Source organism: Bos indicus, chromosome 15 (genome assembly GCF_029378745.1).
Source record: "Bos indicus isolate NIAB-ARS_2022 breed Sahiwal x Tharparkar chromosome 15, NIAB-ARS_B.indTharparkar_mat_pri_1.0, whole genome shotgun sequence".
In the NCBI taxonomy this organism is placed as follows: domain Eukaryota; kingdom Metazoa; phylum Chordata; class Mammalia; order Artiodactyla; family Bovidae; genus Bos; species Bos indicus.
In genome coordinates this window covers 83520344-83537467 of record NC_091774.1, presented here as the reverse complement: position 1 = coordinate 83537467, position 17124 = coordinate 83520344, and the positions used below count along the sequence as shown (strand labels likewise).

At 53.0% G+C, this 17124-nt stretch overlaps 1 protein-coding gene across 6 annotated transcripts in view; it reads right to left on the bottom strand.

Moving 5' to 3' along the window:
* Positions 1-137: 137 nt before the first annotated feature.
* The window catches only part of STX3 (syntaxin 3), a 53848-nt gene continuing 36861 nt past the window's right edge, over positions 138-17124 (bottom strand). For 3 of the 6 annotated variants that reach the window (XM_070767516.1, XM_070767512.1, XM_070767517.1), the window contains 9 exons: positions 16899-16998; positions 16084-16158; positions 14992-15059; positions 12079-12187; positions 10945-11018; positions 10706-10840; positions 8926-9036; positions 7347-7448; positions 2966-4788 (listed from right to left, as the gene is read on the bottom strand). In XM_070767516.1, the coding sequence (XP_070623617.1) occupies positions 7365-7448; positions 8926-9036; positions 10706-10840; positions 10945-11018; positions 12079-12187; positions 14992-15059; positions 16084-16158; positions 16899-16998 (756 nt within the window). In that variant the 3' untranslated portion in view covers positions 2966-4788; positions 7347-7364. Of the gene's footprint in view, positions 1785-2365; positions 2458-2965; positions 4789-7346; positions 7449-8702; positions 8814-8925; positions 9037-10705; positions 10841-10944; positions 11019-12078; positions 12188-14991; positions 15060-16083; positions 16159-16898; positions 16999-17124 lie in introns of those variants that run through there. The other 3 variants (XM_070767513.1, XM_070767514.1, XM_070767515.1) reach the window with 3 other exon arrangements.

The following is a 17124-nucleotide window of genomic DNA, read 5'->3' as shown; positions in this document are numbered from 1 at the left end:
GGCTAAATCACGTTTCCTTTTCCACCTCTGATACAAGTCAGCCTTTTACATACACACACTTCAGGAGCTAGTTTTTATGCCACTTGCCTAGTTACAAACTTTTACTGTTTCTGGAAAAACAGAGAAAACAGCAGTGCACAGAGTAATTGACAACATTTATTTATGCCCAGCTACCCATCTTCTCAGTCACGGAAGGGGGGATGTTGGACAATGTGGCAAGAGACATGCCCTTGCCTTTTAGCGAAAGGAACTGCTAGAAAAGCTGGACGCTGTGGTCTTTGCTAGGCGGGAAACCCTCTGCGGATGGAGGGTGTTTGGCTCTGTCTGTGTCCCTACACGTCCTAGCACAGTGCAGGGGCCGCCCGGTGGATCCCTGCTGCTGAATGAGCGAGGGCCTGGGTCATTCAAAGGCCCGTGGGCCCAGCTCCGTGTTTGCCTTGAACAAAGTTCACCTGTTTTTCAGAGCTAGCTAGCAGTGGTGGTTATCCTGTATGCAAACCAAAGGAGATACAGATTGATAGAGATATTAAACCGTTTGCTTTGAAAGTGGGCAGAAAACAGCACAGTGACTAAAGTGTCCATTTTTTCACCCCACTTTCTTAAAAAGTTAGACTTGATGGCAGAATAATTTACTTTCCAAAGTACAGACTCGTCTAAGCAGTTGAGTGGTCCTCAAGAATCGCCTACTGTGATTTTTAATGTATTTTTAGTGAATCTCTTGTACAGTAACTAATCACTGAGCTGCACTGGAACACACCTGAACCGTGAACAGAGGACAGTGTTTGGACCCGTTTGTTGTACACGCATTGCTGGCCAGTGCTGCCCGTGTCAGCTGGCAGCACGAATCAGAAGGAATAGTGACGGGTTCATTTGGCCTTCTGACCTAACATCGTCACCTCTTTGTTAGGGCTCACGGAGCAGTGGTGGTGATGACTGTGGGGCATTCAGTCACAGCATAAACCTGTTTCTTTCAGGGTCCACATTTAATTACAGAACCACAATCCTGGGGCCAGCCATCTCGGCAAAGTAACAGCCTATTGACAACTCTCCTATCCCCACCTCCCGTAAAGGACTTTAAGGTGTATGTTGTAGAAATGGGAGGTGAGGGGGCGCTCCTATACTTTTGTGTAAGTGGATCAACCCACTCTGGGGCATTTTTATAGACTTGTGATATAGATCATTTCCCACCGATGCCTTAAAGTGTTGAAGAATCAAATCCAAGGATTTGTCCATAGCAGAAATCAGCATAGTAAAGTGGACAGACAGCAGCTCTAAGTGGCAGGCGCTGTGCTAAGCACTGTGGACACAGCAGTGAGGAGCCATGCTCAGGGCCTATCACTGGACAATAGCCTCAGGGACGGAGGCTCTGAAGAAGGACGGGGACGCAGGGTGGGTCAAAGGTGGGACCCGGAACCGGAAGTGCAGAAGCAGCAGCGCCCAGATCTGGTGACCCCCTGAGGTGAAGCCCTGCCCCCAACAGCTGACGTCAGGGGGCTCCAGCTCCGAGTCCATTTCCTAACTGGTCTCCTTCCTATGCGTTCTCCTCCTCGAACCGCCTTCCTAACCCGCCGCAAAGTGCCATACTCCCTGCCCAGTCGCCCTGCCTGCCGCCCAAGGCCATATTCTCCTAAGTCTCCCTTTGCGTCAGTTTGAATGGGGAGATGGTTGAGGTGCTGTGTCATACGAGGTTTCACAATGGAAAGAAGAACTCGGGAGGAGTCTGCGGCGGCCCCACAGAGGTGGAAGAAGGACTGAGAAAGCAGGTGAGGGTCCATCTGTGAGGGCTGAAAGGACGACAGAAACGGAGGGGAGATCATAGATCACACGGTAGGGTGGCCGCGGCCAGGGGCACCACTCCCGTCTACAGGCGTGAAGGACGACTCAGGGCTGCAAAAACCTTCCTCACCACGGAAGGGAAGAACGTTACTCTGGGTTCACCCTGTGGCCCTCTTCCAGAGTTTCAGGGTGCTTCTAGTCAATAACGAATTTGTTCTCTACCATTCCATGTGCCAAAGCCTTCTCTAAAGGAGAGCCTTCGCTTCAGGAGGACCTTTGGTGCGGGAGAGCCCTCGCTGCGGGAGGGCCTTCGATACAGGAAGCCAACACCCTTAGGCAAAGGATTCCCAACGAAACCCTCTGCTGCCAGACTTGCTTACGGGACAGACCGCCCCTTTCTGCCTCCTCGTCCACCCATGCTCTCCCAGCTCCCTCTTCGCTCATGTCCCTGTTTCTCGGTTTTCTCCAACCGTTACCAGCACCCAATCCCACGCAGATTAAGGCACCGGGTGACAAGCCTTCAGGACACAAGCATCTCAGGTGAAAAGCCTGACCCCCTCCCCACCGCTGGCCCCCAGAGATGGCTCACCTTTTTGGTTCTTTTCAGGCAAATATGCCCCCAATAGTAGAAGCTAAGATGATCGCAAGGATAACACAGCAGATCATGATCATGATCTTCTTCTGTTCTTCCCGACGAGGAAAGAAAAAGCACGTGAGAAATGACGTCACTGCACAGAGGGTTGCAGAGGAAGGCAGACGGGGATGGGTCTGGGCGTGGAAGTGGATGTGAAGGGAAAGGAAGATGGATCTGGCTTCTAGAACCCAGGATGCTAAGAGACATCACCTCTCAGTGAGAGAGTCACAGATCTGAACAGCAAGCTCAGAGGATCGTTCTGCTTTACGGCTACATCACATCAGGCTCACCCCACTTACCCCAGAGCCACGGATATTCTCAGTAAGCCAAAGTCTTTTGGGGGGAATCCCTTGAAATCTAAGATCCAAATACATGGAACTTTACAGTGCATTCTTTGGGAGTTAAACCATTTTCAAACATTAGAACTTTGGATCCACCTGCTCTAGCATGCGGTTAAAAATTTTTTTCTCCCCTTTCCAAAACAAACACAAGTCACCACCTGGGGCAGCCCATCAGCAAGTGTTTCACAGGGACCTGGAGCCAGAACTCTTCACAGTCAGTATATAGAGTCATTTATTTTTAAATTAGCAATTAAAATTATCCAGTTTACATTAAAAAAAAAACAAAACAAAAAAACCCTTCACTTGTATCCAAATGATAAGCCCCAGGCCCTAGTCTCAGGAGAGCAAAGGTCTGATTGGAGCTTGGCTGCCTGCATTGCTGGAGCCAGGCCTGAGTCGGACATCACAGCCACAGGCGACGGGGGCCCCTCGGCTCCGTCCGAGTGCTGGGTGCTGGCTGAGTGAGTGGCCCTGGCACAGGAAGGCGGGGTGCCTGGGTCAGGCTGCTCCCCTCTCCTAGAAAGCACTAAAGTCAAAGCTGAAATACGAATCGGGAGCTGGCCGGGACCAGCCGGGAGTCTCGGGGGCTCACACTGGCTCAGCACAGAAACTACGCTTAGAAATTTCCTGGCTGTTGTTTCCTCCATGACAAGTAGGGGCGACAAGGAATCTATCAAGTCCACTAACCTGGGAGCGGGAAGAACTGCTGAGTGGATCTTGGCCTCCCGAGCTGGCTTAGTCCTGGACACAGGACAGCCCCACGGTCGCGCGAACGAAACCAGGCTGCAACGTGGTGTTCTCAGGACAAGCCCAGCCCCGGCAGCAAGCGGGGAGGGGTGGCGAGCTCGTCCCTCCTCCTGTCTGCTAGCGGGACCCGCCTGGTGCCCACCCCAGCCCTCTGGGTGGTCTGAATGCTTGTGCAGAAGACAGCAAGTTTCCCAGTGACATGAGAAGATCACGTTTCTACTATGATTCCTGATTTTTAGCCTAGCTCAAGTTATTCTTTTGAAGTTAGAAAATCCTCATTTCCAGTTCCCTACTTCCTGAGAGACCCATGCATATATGCACATACATGTCATACACACGATTATAAAAATACATCTGGACACATGAAATGCCTGAATACTCACAGCTGCTCCCATCTGAAAGCTCCCCAGAGCCTGAGCCTCAAGCACCTCAGCACCGGCTGATTTTACAGGCCTGGTTACTCTGGGCCTCCCCGCAGTGGCTTCTCAGCCATCGCTCTAACAGTAAACAGCCAGCTCCCCAGACCCAGACATGAGAACAGTGACCCCACAGCCCAGCCTGCACAGACCTCAGATGACGGTCTGAGGCAGTGCGCCCCTGAGTCCACGTGAGGAAGTACAGCAGAGACAGAGGTGGAAGGTCGCCACGGAGCTCAGCACACCGAGAGCTTCATTTCAAGGCTACGCTTCAGAGAAGGCAGCTTCCGAGACCACAGCGACCTCTGCCCATGCCTCCTGCTTTCAGACAAGGACAATAAGCTGGGGGGACTGGGATCCTGCCAGGCAGGAGACTCAGGCCCGAGTCTTATGTTGCCAAACTTGGAAGAATCCCCTTGTTTTGTTAAAGATATCCCACTTTAAAACAAACTGTTACAATTCTGGGGAGAACACTCCATGAGGTAGACAGTACAGCACCTTGGGGAGGTCTCAGGTAGGCTCTCCAAGGCACAGGACAGTTTGACACATCGGAGCGGAGACAGAAGCTGGCTTGGTTCCTACAGTCCAGGAGAAGGCGCTTCAGGGCCGGTGGGGCAGGAAAGGCGGTGAGGGAGCTCAGGCTCCTCCCGGGCGAGACCGTTTGCGGGTCGGGTCCAGGGGTGGTTACAGGGAAACAAAGGAACGGGCTCACTCTCTCAGGAAGGCCATTCACACTGCTCCCATCTGAAGGCAGGGGTGGCGGCCACACCAGGCTGGGGTGAAACCAGGCTCTACAACAGGTTGGGGGGGAGATGCTGGTCGGGTCAGCACCCCGGGTGACGGCAAAGAGCAACAGTAAGACTCAGCCACACACCTGGAAGGCGGAGAGGAGAGATGAGCTGCAAACAGAATCGTGGAAGAGTCAACACCCACCCGACAGCCGACAGGCATCCGCGACGGGGCCTGACGTAAGCACCCAGCATGCAAGAACCCAAACGTTCTGGTCTTATTGAGTCGCTCAGTTGTATCCAACTCTTTGTGACCCCACAAACTACAGCCTGCCAGGCTCCTCTGTCCATGGGGTTTCCCAGGCTAGAATACTGGAGTGAATTGCCATTTCCTTCTCCAGGGGATCTTCCCGACCCAGGGATTGAACCCACACCTCCTGCTTGGCAGGCGGATTCCTCACCCCTGAGCCACCTGGAAAGATCCAAAAGCCCTGTTACAAGAGAGAGAGGGGGAAAAAGGGAAACCCCTGGGCCTCTTAGAACCCTTCCCAGGGGCTGTCGGCTCCGTAGATGGACGTGTGGGTGGAGAGGCACGGTCGCTGGGGAAACACCCGTGCTGCGTGCAGGGCCCCCATCAGCTCCTTCCCCATGCAGCTCAGAGGCTTGCTGGTACTGGAGTCTCCTCACGCCTTCTGCCCACCCAGCCTGTCTTAGAAGCAGAAAGGCACAGCGAACAGGACACGGAAAAGTCCTGGAGGCCTGTTTCGGCTGCTCTACCTTGCGAGCTGAGCGGGCTTTGGGCAAGTTCGTAACTTCCCTGAGCTCCACCGAGATTCCCCGATGAAAATGGGGGTGATGCCATTATCCCTGAGCACAACTGGGGAGCACAGACATAGGGTGTCTTCTGTTACGAGTTCTGACTCCCAAGTCCAGGCCTGTGTGCCAGTTGGCCTGGACTCGGTCAGGGAACAGGGAAGCAACGCAGCAAGGGCTCAGCAACTTAGCGTCTTAGAAGTCGGGTAAGTCAGCTAAAAACAATGGATTGATCTGCCTCCTCATTTTACAAAATGATTTACATTCTGAATTCCTGGAATTAGGAATGGTGAGGGGCCCTGTGAATTTGGAAGACATCTCTCATCCATGGATTTGGAGAGATACTATTATGCCTTTTCTTAATATCCTTTCCAGGGGGATTGTGAAGAGTCAGAACAAAATTCTACAAACAAAAAAATGTCAAGGATTAGAGTCCAAGTACCAGGAGGGGGAAAAAGCAAATCAATTATTTATGAGAGATCAGTCACCTGTATGTCTCAAGGAGTTGAATGGTTAGGGTTAAAACTAATAATCTGACTTTGAGATCCTCTAGTCACATGGGAGGAGGAGGAGGAAGAAAAGGCAAAAAGCAAAGGCCAGCTCTGGCGTCACATCCATGTGTCTGTCACCTCAGGGACCCGCCTTCTGTGAACGTGTGAGAAAGGGGAAAACACGCAAGTTCACCATACTCTTAGTCACAGCAAAAGAATAACAGCAAACGTCCAACGCTGGGAGCATGTTGAGTAATTGAGGGTATACCCACAATCTTGTTGCACTTGCGAGTCCCAGAGAGATCTGAGTGTTGTGGAGTGGTGTTTGTGACCTTGTGACTGGGTGCCGAGCTGTCGATAACACGGTCTGAACGATGCGAAACCACATCCGAGTGTGTGAACGCGCCATACGATTATCAGCAACAATATTACAAGGTGATTCTGTTCACCTTTTCAGTGTTTACCAGCCTGCTTTTAACCATACATAATGCTGTGTTTTAGTCAGAGAAGTACTTAAGAGGTCACAGATGTCTTCACAGTCCCAGTAACAGGTCTCTCTTGCCATGCTCCTGCTACATACATGGAGCCCGGAGTCAGTGGTCAGCTCTATTGTTTTTACCAGATTTTTTTACAAATCAATATCCTAAATTTTAAAGTCACCATCCTCTGAGGCTCTCTAGACTTTACAGACGATGATAAATGCCCACCTTGTTTTATGAGGAGCAGCTCAGACATAGAATTCCCCTAGGTCCACTGTTAGCTGTGTGCTCACACTTGGCCCTGTTACTTAACTTCTCTAAGCCTGAGCATCTTCACCTATAAAACAGAGATGATAACAGCGCCTGTCTCCTGAAGGTGGTGTGAGGAGCCAGTGATGCCTGTACTAGGTGTTGGCACAACTGCACACTCAAAAAACCTTAGCGATCGTATCATTCGAGATCTAGCCAGTCAGCCACTCACAAAACCCTACAGCCATGAATCCCGATTCAAAGCTCCATTTACAAGGAAAGGAAAGGGAAGGCAAAGCCCATCAGCCCTGAAAGACAGCGAGAACTCAGACGACATACCCCAGATCCCGGCTGGAGACCACACCCAGCTGAGGAGCAGGCTTGCTTGGGATGGGGAGTGAAGATGAGGTGCTCGGGAAATGAAGAACACATTGACACAGGAGCGAGAGCAGGCCCAGACCCCTCGGGGTACAAAGCAAAGAGAGACCAAGGCCGGCTGCAGCCAGGACCCAAGAGGAGGACGAGACGGAGGTGAGAGCAGGCACGGGACTGACAGTGCAGAGCACTCGGCACGTCCGCAGAACGCCGTGAGAGGAGACGTGACAGGAAATTCCAGGCTAGGTTCTCAAGAGCGAGCCGGTCCAGAGTCCCGAGAGCCTCCCCTTTACTTACATGTCAGCGCGGCCGCCCTTACTTCAGCCCAACGGAAAGTCCGATAATCAACGCTAAAATGCCCAGCAACACAACCACTATCACAATGATAATTACCAATTTCTGGAAAGAGGGATAAGAGAAATAAAAACAAGTCATCATTACAAACCACCAAAAAGCCGGAGTCAGCCATCCAAAACCCACCTCTGCACCGGAAGCCTCTTATGGCCCCAGAGAGAGTGAAATGAAAAGCTGACATCGCTACATAAAGACGTTCCACTGGGCTCTCGTGTTTAAGTTGCCTCTGCACTAGCAGTGCCAGCAGGTGCAAATACGGAGCCTCCATCAGCTCCGAGCTCACGCTGCAGCCCTCACGTGTGGACAGACGTGGCCACAACCGTCACGGGGTGTCTAAGCAGCAGTAAACCAAGATACAACGTGACTGAGATTTTCCTTTTCAGGGGGGAATATGAAGACATATTTGACACAGTCCTCCTAAATGCAAACTGCCATCCATCTCTCCCCGAAAGAACACTCCCACCTGTCAAACCCAGGACAGTGACTGAGGGTCTGAAAGTACAGGTCCTGTTGTGAACAGGACAGGATTCATCATGTGAAATAACTTCCCAGCTCCCTAGACACCTGCCCAAGCAACAGGTAAAGTTGGGAAAAAAAGAACTGAAGAATGAAAATATCAGAGCACAAAGTCAGAAAAGAGCAGGCTAAAAAGCAAACCCCACCACAGCTGGCTACCGCAGTGACTCAGCAGAGATGCTCCAAGAACAAGGGCACCAGAACCAGAGGTGGGGGCGGGCACTGGGGCAGGATGAGGTGACGGGAAGAGCTGGGCTGGAACCCGAATTTGAATCCCAAGTTCCTACACTTCCTAGGTGGCCAGGGACTTCAGTGATTCCCAGCTGTTTGATCTACAAGTAGAAAGCACAGGTGTGCCCTGAGAGAGAGCGTTCATATAGCCATCAGCACATAGCTGGGTTCACGGTGGGGAAAAGAGATCAAAGAGGACAGGTGTGGGCTTTCAGAATGGAAGGCAGTGCAGAGGAAGTTTCCGAAGGGCAGAGGAGCCACATGTAACACCGGACAGACCAACAGCTCTGTCCAGCGGACGAGCAGGAACACTGGGCAGTGACGGGTCCACCCTGCAGAGCTGCCTGCCAGTGTGGGCTCTTGGGTGGAGATGGTGGGAGCCAGATCCATGCGGGACATGCTGGGGAGGGAAGGGGAGCTATTCTCCAGGGAGAGCTGACGAAGGCTCTTGGAGGAGGCCAGACAGAGGAAGGCAGGGAGATCTCAGGGACATGGATGGGGGCGACCAGGGAGAGGAGAAGCCGGCCGGTCCCTCCGAGACGCGGGGCTCACCCTGCGAGCTTCACTCTGATACTTGACCGCCTTTTTGGTGTCTGCCACGGCCCGCTCCACGAAGCCCACGGACTGGTCCATGTTGTTCTCAATACGGTCAATCATGGCGCCCTTTCCCCGGATGCAAGAGGTGGTGGCAGCAGAGACAGACACAGGGAGAGGGAGGAGACAGCAAGAGAGCGCACACGATGGACCCTGTCCTCCGGGGGCGGCGGGGGCTCACCTTCCGGGCCTGACCCTGGTACTTGACGGCTCTCTTGGTCTCCTCCCGAGCCTTCTCCACGTGATCCACCGTGTGCATGACATTCAGCTCTATGTTATCTAACATCTCCCCCTGCGGAGGACAGACTCCGGTCACGCCCTGGACACACACCCCGGGACGGTCCCAGCTCGCGTGCAGAGGCCACAGGGACACCCGGAAACCTGCCCGTGCAGCCTTCCGCGGGGTAACCCCGCACACCTCCCCGTGATTGCCAGTGCTTTCCCAGGCCGAGGCGGCGGTCACTGGCCCCGAAATAGTCAGTTACTTCTCCGTGCGAGACAGCGTCTGCACGCCAGGAGCACGTGGTCTAGACGCCTGGAATATCCTGAAGGGTCCCCCACCCCTTTTTTAAAAAATGAAACATGTGAGAAGAGAAGCCAGAATACATCTCTCTCATGTTGCCAGGAGGCTGGCCTCTTCCTGGTCACTCAGATCTGAACCAAGTTCATTCAGCCTGAACCGAGTGCCCACTACTACAGAAAGTGCCTGGCGCACGGTGGGTGCTCAGTAAACAACTGAGGTGGGGATGCTTGCTTTCTCTAAGGGATCCCCAGGCCCTGTAAGTAACAAGATGTTGGTTTTACCTGAGTTATCTGGTTAAGAGATCATGGTCTCTTCGCAAGATTCCTGACCCTCCCCAGCTGCTACTTCCTGACCGGAATTCGGTCTTTCCAATTGATTTCTGTGCATCTTAAGATGGGAATTCCCTCCACCCACCTAGACCTTCATTCCATACAACCCCTGGCTTTCTGCAGAGAGAACGGCACTTACCATCACTTGAATCTCAAACCAGTTCCTCGGCAAGGCAGTGTGGGGAGAAAAAACAAGAGCGCAGATGGAGGGACAGGAGGAACAGTTTCCAAGGGCGGAAGGGGATGGAGCAGAGGTGCCCGGGCCCAGAGCAGGAAACGTGTCAAAACCAGCCACGCGGCGCTCGGGCTCCATTAGGATTCCTGCTACACGGGAAGCAGGTTCTGATCCTTTCCAGGTGGCAGAGCCACTGCGAGCTCATGGTGAGAGTGGCTCCAAACCGTTACACGTCGGTGAATTTAACTGCATCCTAAGAAGCGGGAGCCACGAGATACGTGACACTGACCCCACAGGCAGGGAACAGAGCCGTCCGTCCCTGGGCAAGCTGGCCCAGAACAAAACAGGCTGTCAAGCTCAGCACCGTGAGGGACTCGAGTTTTCCTGCTGGTATTATTTTTGCTGTCCCTTCATTGCTTTTGTTGTTCCTCAGCAAAAAAAAACAGTCAACATTTTTGGAAAAACTCACAAAGAAAAAGCAAAAATGGGAAAACACAAAAATCTCCGTTATACCTAAATTTTCACCATAAACTGGGGGAAAGACCCCATGTTTTCAGTGTCACCAGTGAAACACCGATAGTTTCTATCAGAAGAGTGTTTTAAGGCATCACCATTAAGAACCCGTGTCACTAATGAAAAATAACGATGATGATCCCAAGGCCGGAGGGAGCAGGTACGTTACAGAGCGCTTCAAACCTCACGTTACTTGGACATGACTTCCAGGCCAGAGTAACCAGTGGGAGTAACGAGGCTGCAACCGCCCCAAGTGTCAGCATCCCGGTGCCTTCTGCGATCGGGATACTGGGAGTCTGGGACTCCACTACGCCAATTCCCGATGCTTCTCCCTCCCCACTCAACCCCCGCGGCTTTCTCAGAGCCCCCCCGCCCTCCTCAGGAAGCCCCCTCCCCGCCCCCACAGTACCCAGCGCCTCACCTGGTTCTCCACCAACATGGCGATGTCCATGAACATGTCGTGAAGCTCCTTGATGCTGCTCTCCAGCCTCACGATGTCCTTGTGCCGGCCCTCGATCTCACTGAGGGCTTGCTTGGAAATCTGAGAGTCGATGATCTATGGCGGGCCGCAGAGAAATGGACCATCGGCCCCCAGGCCCACCACAGCCCCCCGGGGACCCCTGCAGGACTCCCACCCCCCAACCCCACACCATCACTCACCCCAGAGGTGAAGATGGCAGGGTTCCCACTCTCCAGCATCTCCTCCAGCTCCTCGTCGGTGGTCTTTTTGCCAGCTTTATAACAAAAGGAGAGCGTCAGATACAAGATCAAAGCTCATCATTTCAAAAGTTTCCTGAAAACGGCCGTGTTCAGTCGCTCAGTTGTGTCCAACTCTTTGCAACCCTGTGGACTGTAGCCCACCAGGCTTCTGCCTGTGGGACTTTCCAGGCAAAAATATTGGAGTGGGTTTCCATTTCCTCCTCCAGTGGGTCTCCCCAACCCAGGGATCGAACCCACGCCTCCTGTGTTTCCTGCATAGGCAGACAATTCTTTATCACTGAACCATCTGGAAATCCCAGTGGGAGCACAGTAAGTTTCACTCTAAAGCCGTGGCCTTTATAAGTCTGCTCGCCTTTCTCCGATGTCTCCCCTAACCCAATCCAGCCTCAACGTTATCAGCAATTACCCTCCTGAAGTCCACGTCTGATTATATTCCTTTCCAGCTCGGAACGTCTCCCAGCCCCCTTCACTCTGCCATGGGGTCCAAAGTCCTCAGGACAACAGGCCAGTTCCCAGGTGAGCCCTCCCTCCAACCGTCTTACCCCCACCCTGCTCCGCCCAAGCGCGCCCTGTCCCCAGGCCCTGGCCGGCCTGCCCTCCCTGCCTGTGACCGAGTTCATTCAGTTCTCAGAGCATGTTCCGCGCTGCGGGGCCCTGATTGCTACTGATTCCTAAAGTTACTGACTCCTAAAGTTACTGATTCCTAAAGGGCGAGGCTGTATTAACTCCTTTACACAAACGGGGCAACCTGCACCATTCTCTGCTGTCAAACAGGCAGCAAAGATGCCATGAGCCCCAGGAAGCAGGGCTGTGTAGCAGGTATTTCCCTCCATGGATGCGGAAATGCTGGTTCCCATGGCAACCAACGCTTGGACCTGGTAGCACAGAGCCACCCTTTTTCAGCCTAAGACACGACATCCAGGCGGCGGCAGTGCTGTGAGCCCCGTCCTCGGCTGGGGCGCAAAAGGGAAGGCAGAAGCCACCCGGAGGCCCCGTCTCCCTGGGCTTGACGACCGGACAGACCACCGCCCGACAGGCCAGGAGTGGGGCACAGAACGCGCTGCAAACACGCACTGATCTCGAGCTGCCGCTGGATCCGCCCTTTGCTGCGCTCACGAAAGTCCACCTGGGCCTCGTTGTACTTGGTCATCACCTCCACAAACTTCCGGGACAGGACGGAGTGCTGCGGGGACAAGGTCAAGGCCGTGAGCCCCCAGGAGCGAGGGGCACGGGCTCAGTGCCCCGGCCCCAACCTCGCCCACGGCAGCCCCGGACCCGGGACCGCGAGGCCAAGGGCAGCTCTTGGTGGGAAGGCAGACTTGTGCAGCCACTGGGAAACTGGAGATTTTGCAAAAAAAAACTAAAAATAGAGCTACAATTTGACCCAACATTTCCAATCCTGGGTGTGCATGTATGTGTGTGTATGTGTGTATAAAATATGTGTACATATATATATATATGTATAAAAAAATACTAATTCAGAATGATACACGCACCCCAGTGTTCACAGCAGCATTATTCACAGCTGCCGCGAGACGGAAGCCCGCCAAGCGTCCATCAACAGAGGACTGGATAAAGACGATGCGAAACACACACGTACACATGCGTGCACAATGAAATACTACCCAGCAATTAAAGAGTGAAATCTTGCCATCTGTGACAACCTAGATGGGCACAGACGATATTATGCTAAGTGAAATAAGTCAGAGAAAGACAAATACTGTATAACATCACCTTATATATGGAATCTAAAAACTACAACAAACTATGAACATAACAGAGAGGAAGCAGACTCACAGATACAGAGAATAAACCAGTGGTGACCAATGGGAAGGTGGAGAGGGGACAGACGGGTGGGGGTCAGGGAGAGGGAGGTACAAAGGCCTGGGGTCAGATAGGTTCGAGGATGCATTTTACAACAGGGGGAATATAGCCAAGATTGTGTAGTAACTGTAACTGGAAAGTAACCTTTCAAAATTGTAAAGAAATTAAAAAAAACAAACAAACCCAAAGACCAGGTACAAGACGCAGTGTTTTTGGCTTCCTAACTTTACACCACGGGGAAAGTCAGCTCACCTTTTCAAAGCATGTTTTCACTTATCTGTTAACCTGTCTTGCTGAACTCACAGAGTAATTGAGGCCAAAGGAGATACTCTGGGAATCCCAGAGGCCTTGCCCAACTCCCCTCCACATCCCAAGACCCTTGTGTTCTTACCCAAACTGATCGCCCAGCTTTTCCTGCTTCCAATCTTGCTTCTGACTCAATGCATTCCATCAACAGCCCTGGTGCCTAAACTCAAATCAATCATCATTTTTATTCCTTGCCCACTTCTCAGCATCAAGACCCAACAAAGGTTTTTCCTTTGCCAAATCACCAATATCTACACTTTTTTTAAACCCACCATCACCAGGCAAATTCAGACCAAAATCATTGCAAAAACCCAATGGGAGACCCACGTGCCCCACGCTGAGCCAGTTTTCAAATGGCTACCAGATTATCTTCCTAACAGACTGCAACCAAAGTAAGTGCACACCAGCTAGCTGATCAGATCCAAACTCCTGAGACCGCAGTCACAGGCCCCTGGAACATGGCACTGGGTTCTCTACCAAAAACTCAACGCCCACTATCCTGTGACAAACTTTTGTCTCTAGACAGACTGTTCTCTTCATGTCTGGCCCTACCCACCCTACACCGCCCCTACTCTACACACACGACTCCTGCCCGCAGGCCTCCAAGGGCAACCTCTCCCTGAGCCTGCCCATGCCGACATCCTGCCCGTCCAGGGCCCAGCCTCCTCTGGGCACCTCAGTCCTTCCAGGCTCCTCCAATGCTGGGAGCACAAGGATCTGGTCCCGTCCTCCTGCCCGCTCTCCTGCGGGTCAAGTGTCACAGCCTCCTTGTGACACTGGCACGTCACGCCTGCTCTTCAGTGACAAGGGTCATATCTTTGACGACCGCCAAACAGCCTGACTCCAAGCTGGACAACTGACGCCCAACAGTCTCCAGAGAGAAGACTTCGGTTTCCTCTCCTGTAAACCAGGGAGGCTCACTACACCTTCGCCTGTGCTCTGGGAACCTCAGGCGCCTCCTGAGAGGACGGTGTGAGAGGGACCAGCCCTGGCCCCGACTTCGACCTGGGCAGCTCCCCTCTACCAGTTCTTCACATTGAGTTCCAAGTAAGGTCTGTTTGTTTTTAAAGATCCACAGCTAGAAAAGGGAACTCTCCTACACTGTTGGTGGGAATGTAAATTGGTGTCATTATGGAGAACAGGAGGGAGGTTCCTTAAAAAACTAAAAATAGAGCTACCATATGATCTGGCAATCCCCCTCCACAGATCCAGAAAAGATGAAAACTCTAATTAGAAAAGATACACAGACCCCAGTGTTCACCACAGTACTACTCATAAGAGCCAAGAGATGGAAGCAATCTGTGTCCATCAACAGATGACTGGATAAAGAAGACGTGACGCATGTATGCAATGGAATAAATGAAACATGGCCACTCACACAACACGGATGTACCCAGAGAGCATCTAACTTACACGCAGTAAGTCAAAGACAAACGTCATATAACATCACTGGTATTAAGTATGTGGAATCTAAAAACTAATACAAATGAATCTATTTACAAAACAGAGAGACAACAAACTTAGAGTTACCAAAGAGGAGGTGGGGGAATAAACTACGAGTACGGGGTTAACAGACACACACTGCTATATATAAAACAGGGTTTACTGTATAGCACAAGGAACGATATTCAGTATCTAGTGATAACTTACAATGCAAAAGGATCTGAAAAAGCAACGTACATATGCGTGTGTGTATATGTCATAACTGAATCACTTTGCTATATATCTGAAACTAACACCATATTGTAAATCAATTCTACTTCAATAAATACTTGAAAAAAATTAACAAGACTCCACAGCTAAGGGAAAAAAAAACTAAAGGATTGGGATAGATGGTTGTTAGGCCAAGAATCTCACCTGGGATTTCCGAATCCGAAGGTCTGCCGACGACTGCACCTCGTCTTCCTCAATGTGCCTCTCCATGCCTGGATGGGGGAGAAGGTTATTCCAGCAATGCAGCCCCCGCTCCCCTCCAGAAGCTCACCGTGCAGTGCAGCCTCCCCTCGCAGACACACACACCAGCCCCGGAGACGAACAGCAGGCAGGTCCCGTCTCAAAAGCCGGCTCATGTCAGAGCCCCAGAACACTTCACTCCAGGCTCTCCCTCGGCCACGTCTCAGCGCGGCAGTACAAATCCCTGCCCTGCCACGCCCCGGCGCGTCTTCCTGGAAAAGCCACGTGCCCTCAGCGCTCCTGTTCTCTGCTCTGTAAAATGGGTGCACTGCAGGGCCCCCCTTGCAACGCCAACATGAAAATCAAACACGAACACGCAGACGGCGGGCACAGGCTCACTGCCGGACTGGAAGCGGCCACCGAAAACCTCCACTCCGCCCCCATGAAAACAGGCAGTACGGTCCGAAGCGGGCAAAGAAATGATACCTCAGGCTCAGCAACGCCGCTTTCTCTCCCTGACCAACAGCATGCACTCATCACCAAAGACAGTAAGTGGGGCAAGAATGCAGATGACAGCCACGGACCTAAGGAAGCTTCTGGGCTCCCAGCCGAACTGAATCTATGACAATGGCTTCCCAGAACACTGCCCTAACTGAGGGGGGAGTGGGCGTGAGGGAGGTGATACACGTGGTCCCCAGGAGATGCCTGCAGACGAGTCTGTCTGGCATCCTCACATCACTAACGTCACTGTTCACACGCACGCAGGTGCTGCGGGAGGAAGCGGGACCAGGACAAGGCGAGGGGCTGAGCTAAGGGGCCCGAGCCACCAGCCACCGGCTGACAGCAGGCTTCCGCGCCCGCCCACAAACTCCAATTCTCGCCTCACTCAACCAGACACAGTTCTGGGGTATCATCCGTCATGCCAGAGACAGAGCCCAGATCACGAGCAAAGACGCCACGCGCGACGTCACCCCCGTGAGGAAGCGTTCTGCTCCAGGAGGGCTGGACCCCAGACGTGGGACGGTTGGGGGGCTGGCTGCTCCCTTAGCCCCTTACTCTTCAGTTTGTTCCGGACATTGTTGGCCCTCTTCTTGATCTCGGTCGTGAGCTGCTCCAGGTCGTCCTTGGTTTCTGGGTAAACAAAGGCCAGCAGCATCAGTTAGAAGAGACTGAACGCTTTGTCAGCGACAACAATCAACGGAGGAGGTGTGGTGCTTTCTCAGGCGTCCAGGGCAGTACGTGTTCCCAGGGGCTCCCCAGACACCCGTCATCAGAACACAGGGAGCTTAGTTTTTAAAGGCATTTTTCCAGGCACCCTGCCCTCGACCTACAGTGTAAAAACACCTCGTGGAAAAAAGGAGGGACTGGGGAAGCGTTTCAAGCAGAGAAAACAGCACAGGTGCGCCTTCCAGAAACCCAAAGCGGGGGCGGAGGTGAGGCACGCCAGCAGCAGCAAGAGTCCCCGCCAGCCACGAGAGGGGCTCGTTGGGAAGGAGACGAGAGTCTGGCCAAGTGGAGCCACAAAAAGCAGAGGTGATGGGGGCATCCCTGGGGTCCAGCGGCTAAGACTCTGCGTTCCCAATACAGGGGCCCGGGTTCCACCCCTGGTCAGGGAACCACATCCTACAGGCCCCAACTAAAGAGTCTGCATGCTGCAACACAGAGGGAAGATCCCCCGTGCTGCGTCAGAGAGCTGGCGCAGCCTAATAAACAGACGTTAACAGGGCAGTGTGAGCAGGAGAGGGTGAGGAGGGCGGGCGCTGACCCGGCAGGCACGCGAGTGTGAGGGAACACGCCCTCCGCTGCTGCTCTGAGGGGGACCTGAGGCCCAGCCGGGCCCAGCGGGTGTCTGAGCCCCGCGTGGCACTCACTTGGCTCAGGGATGGGCGCAGACAGGATGACACTGTAGAGCCTCTTCGCTTCCTCCACGTGCTCAGAGATCTTGTCAATGTTGACGCGCGTCTCCTCGATCTGTAAGTAGAGAGACCACAGCCTTGGCGTCAGGAGGGAGAGCCTGGCCGCAAACGAGGGGAAACGCTCAGCAGAGCTCCCCGCCCAGCGTCGGGGCTCGTGCAGGGAGGTGGTGACTCTGGGCAA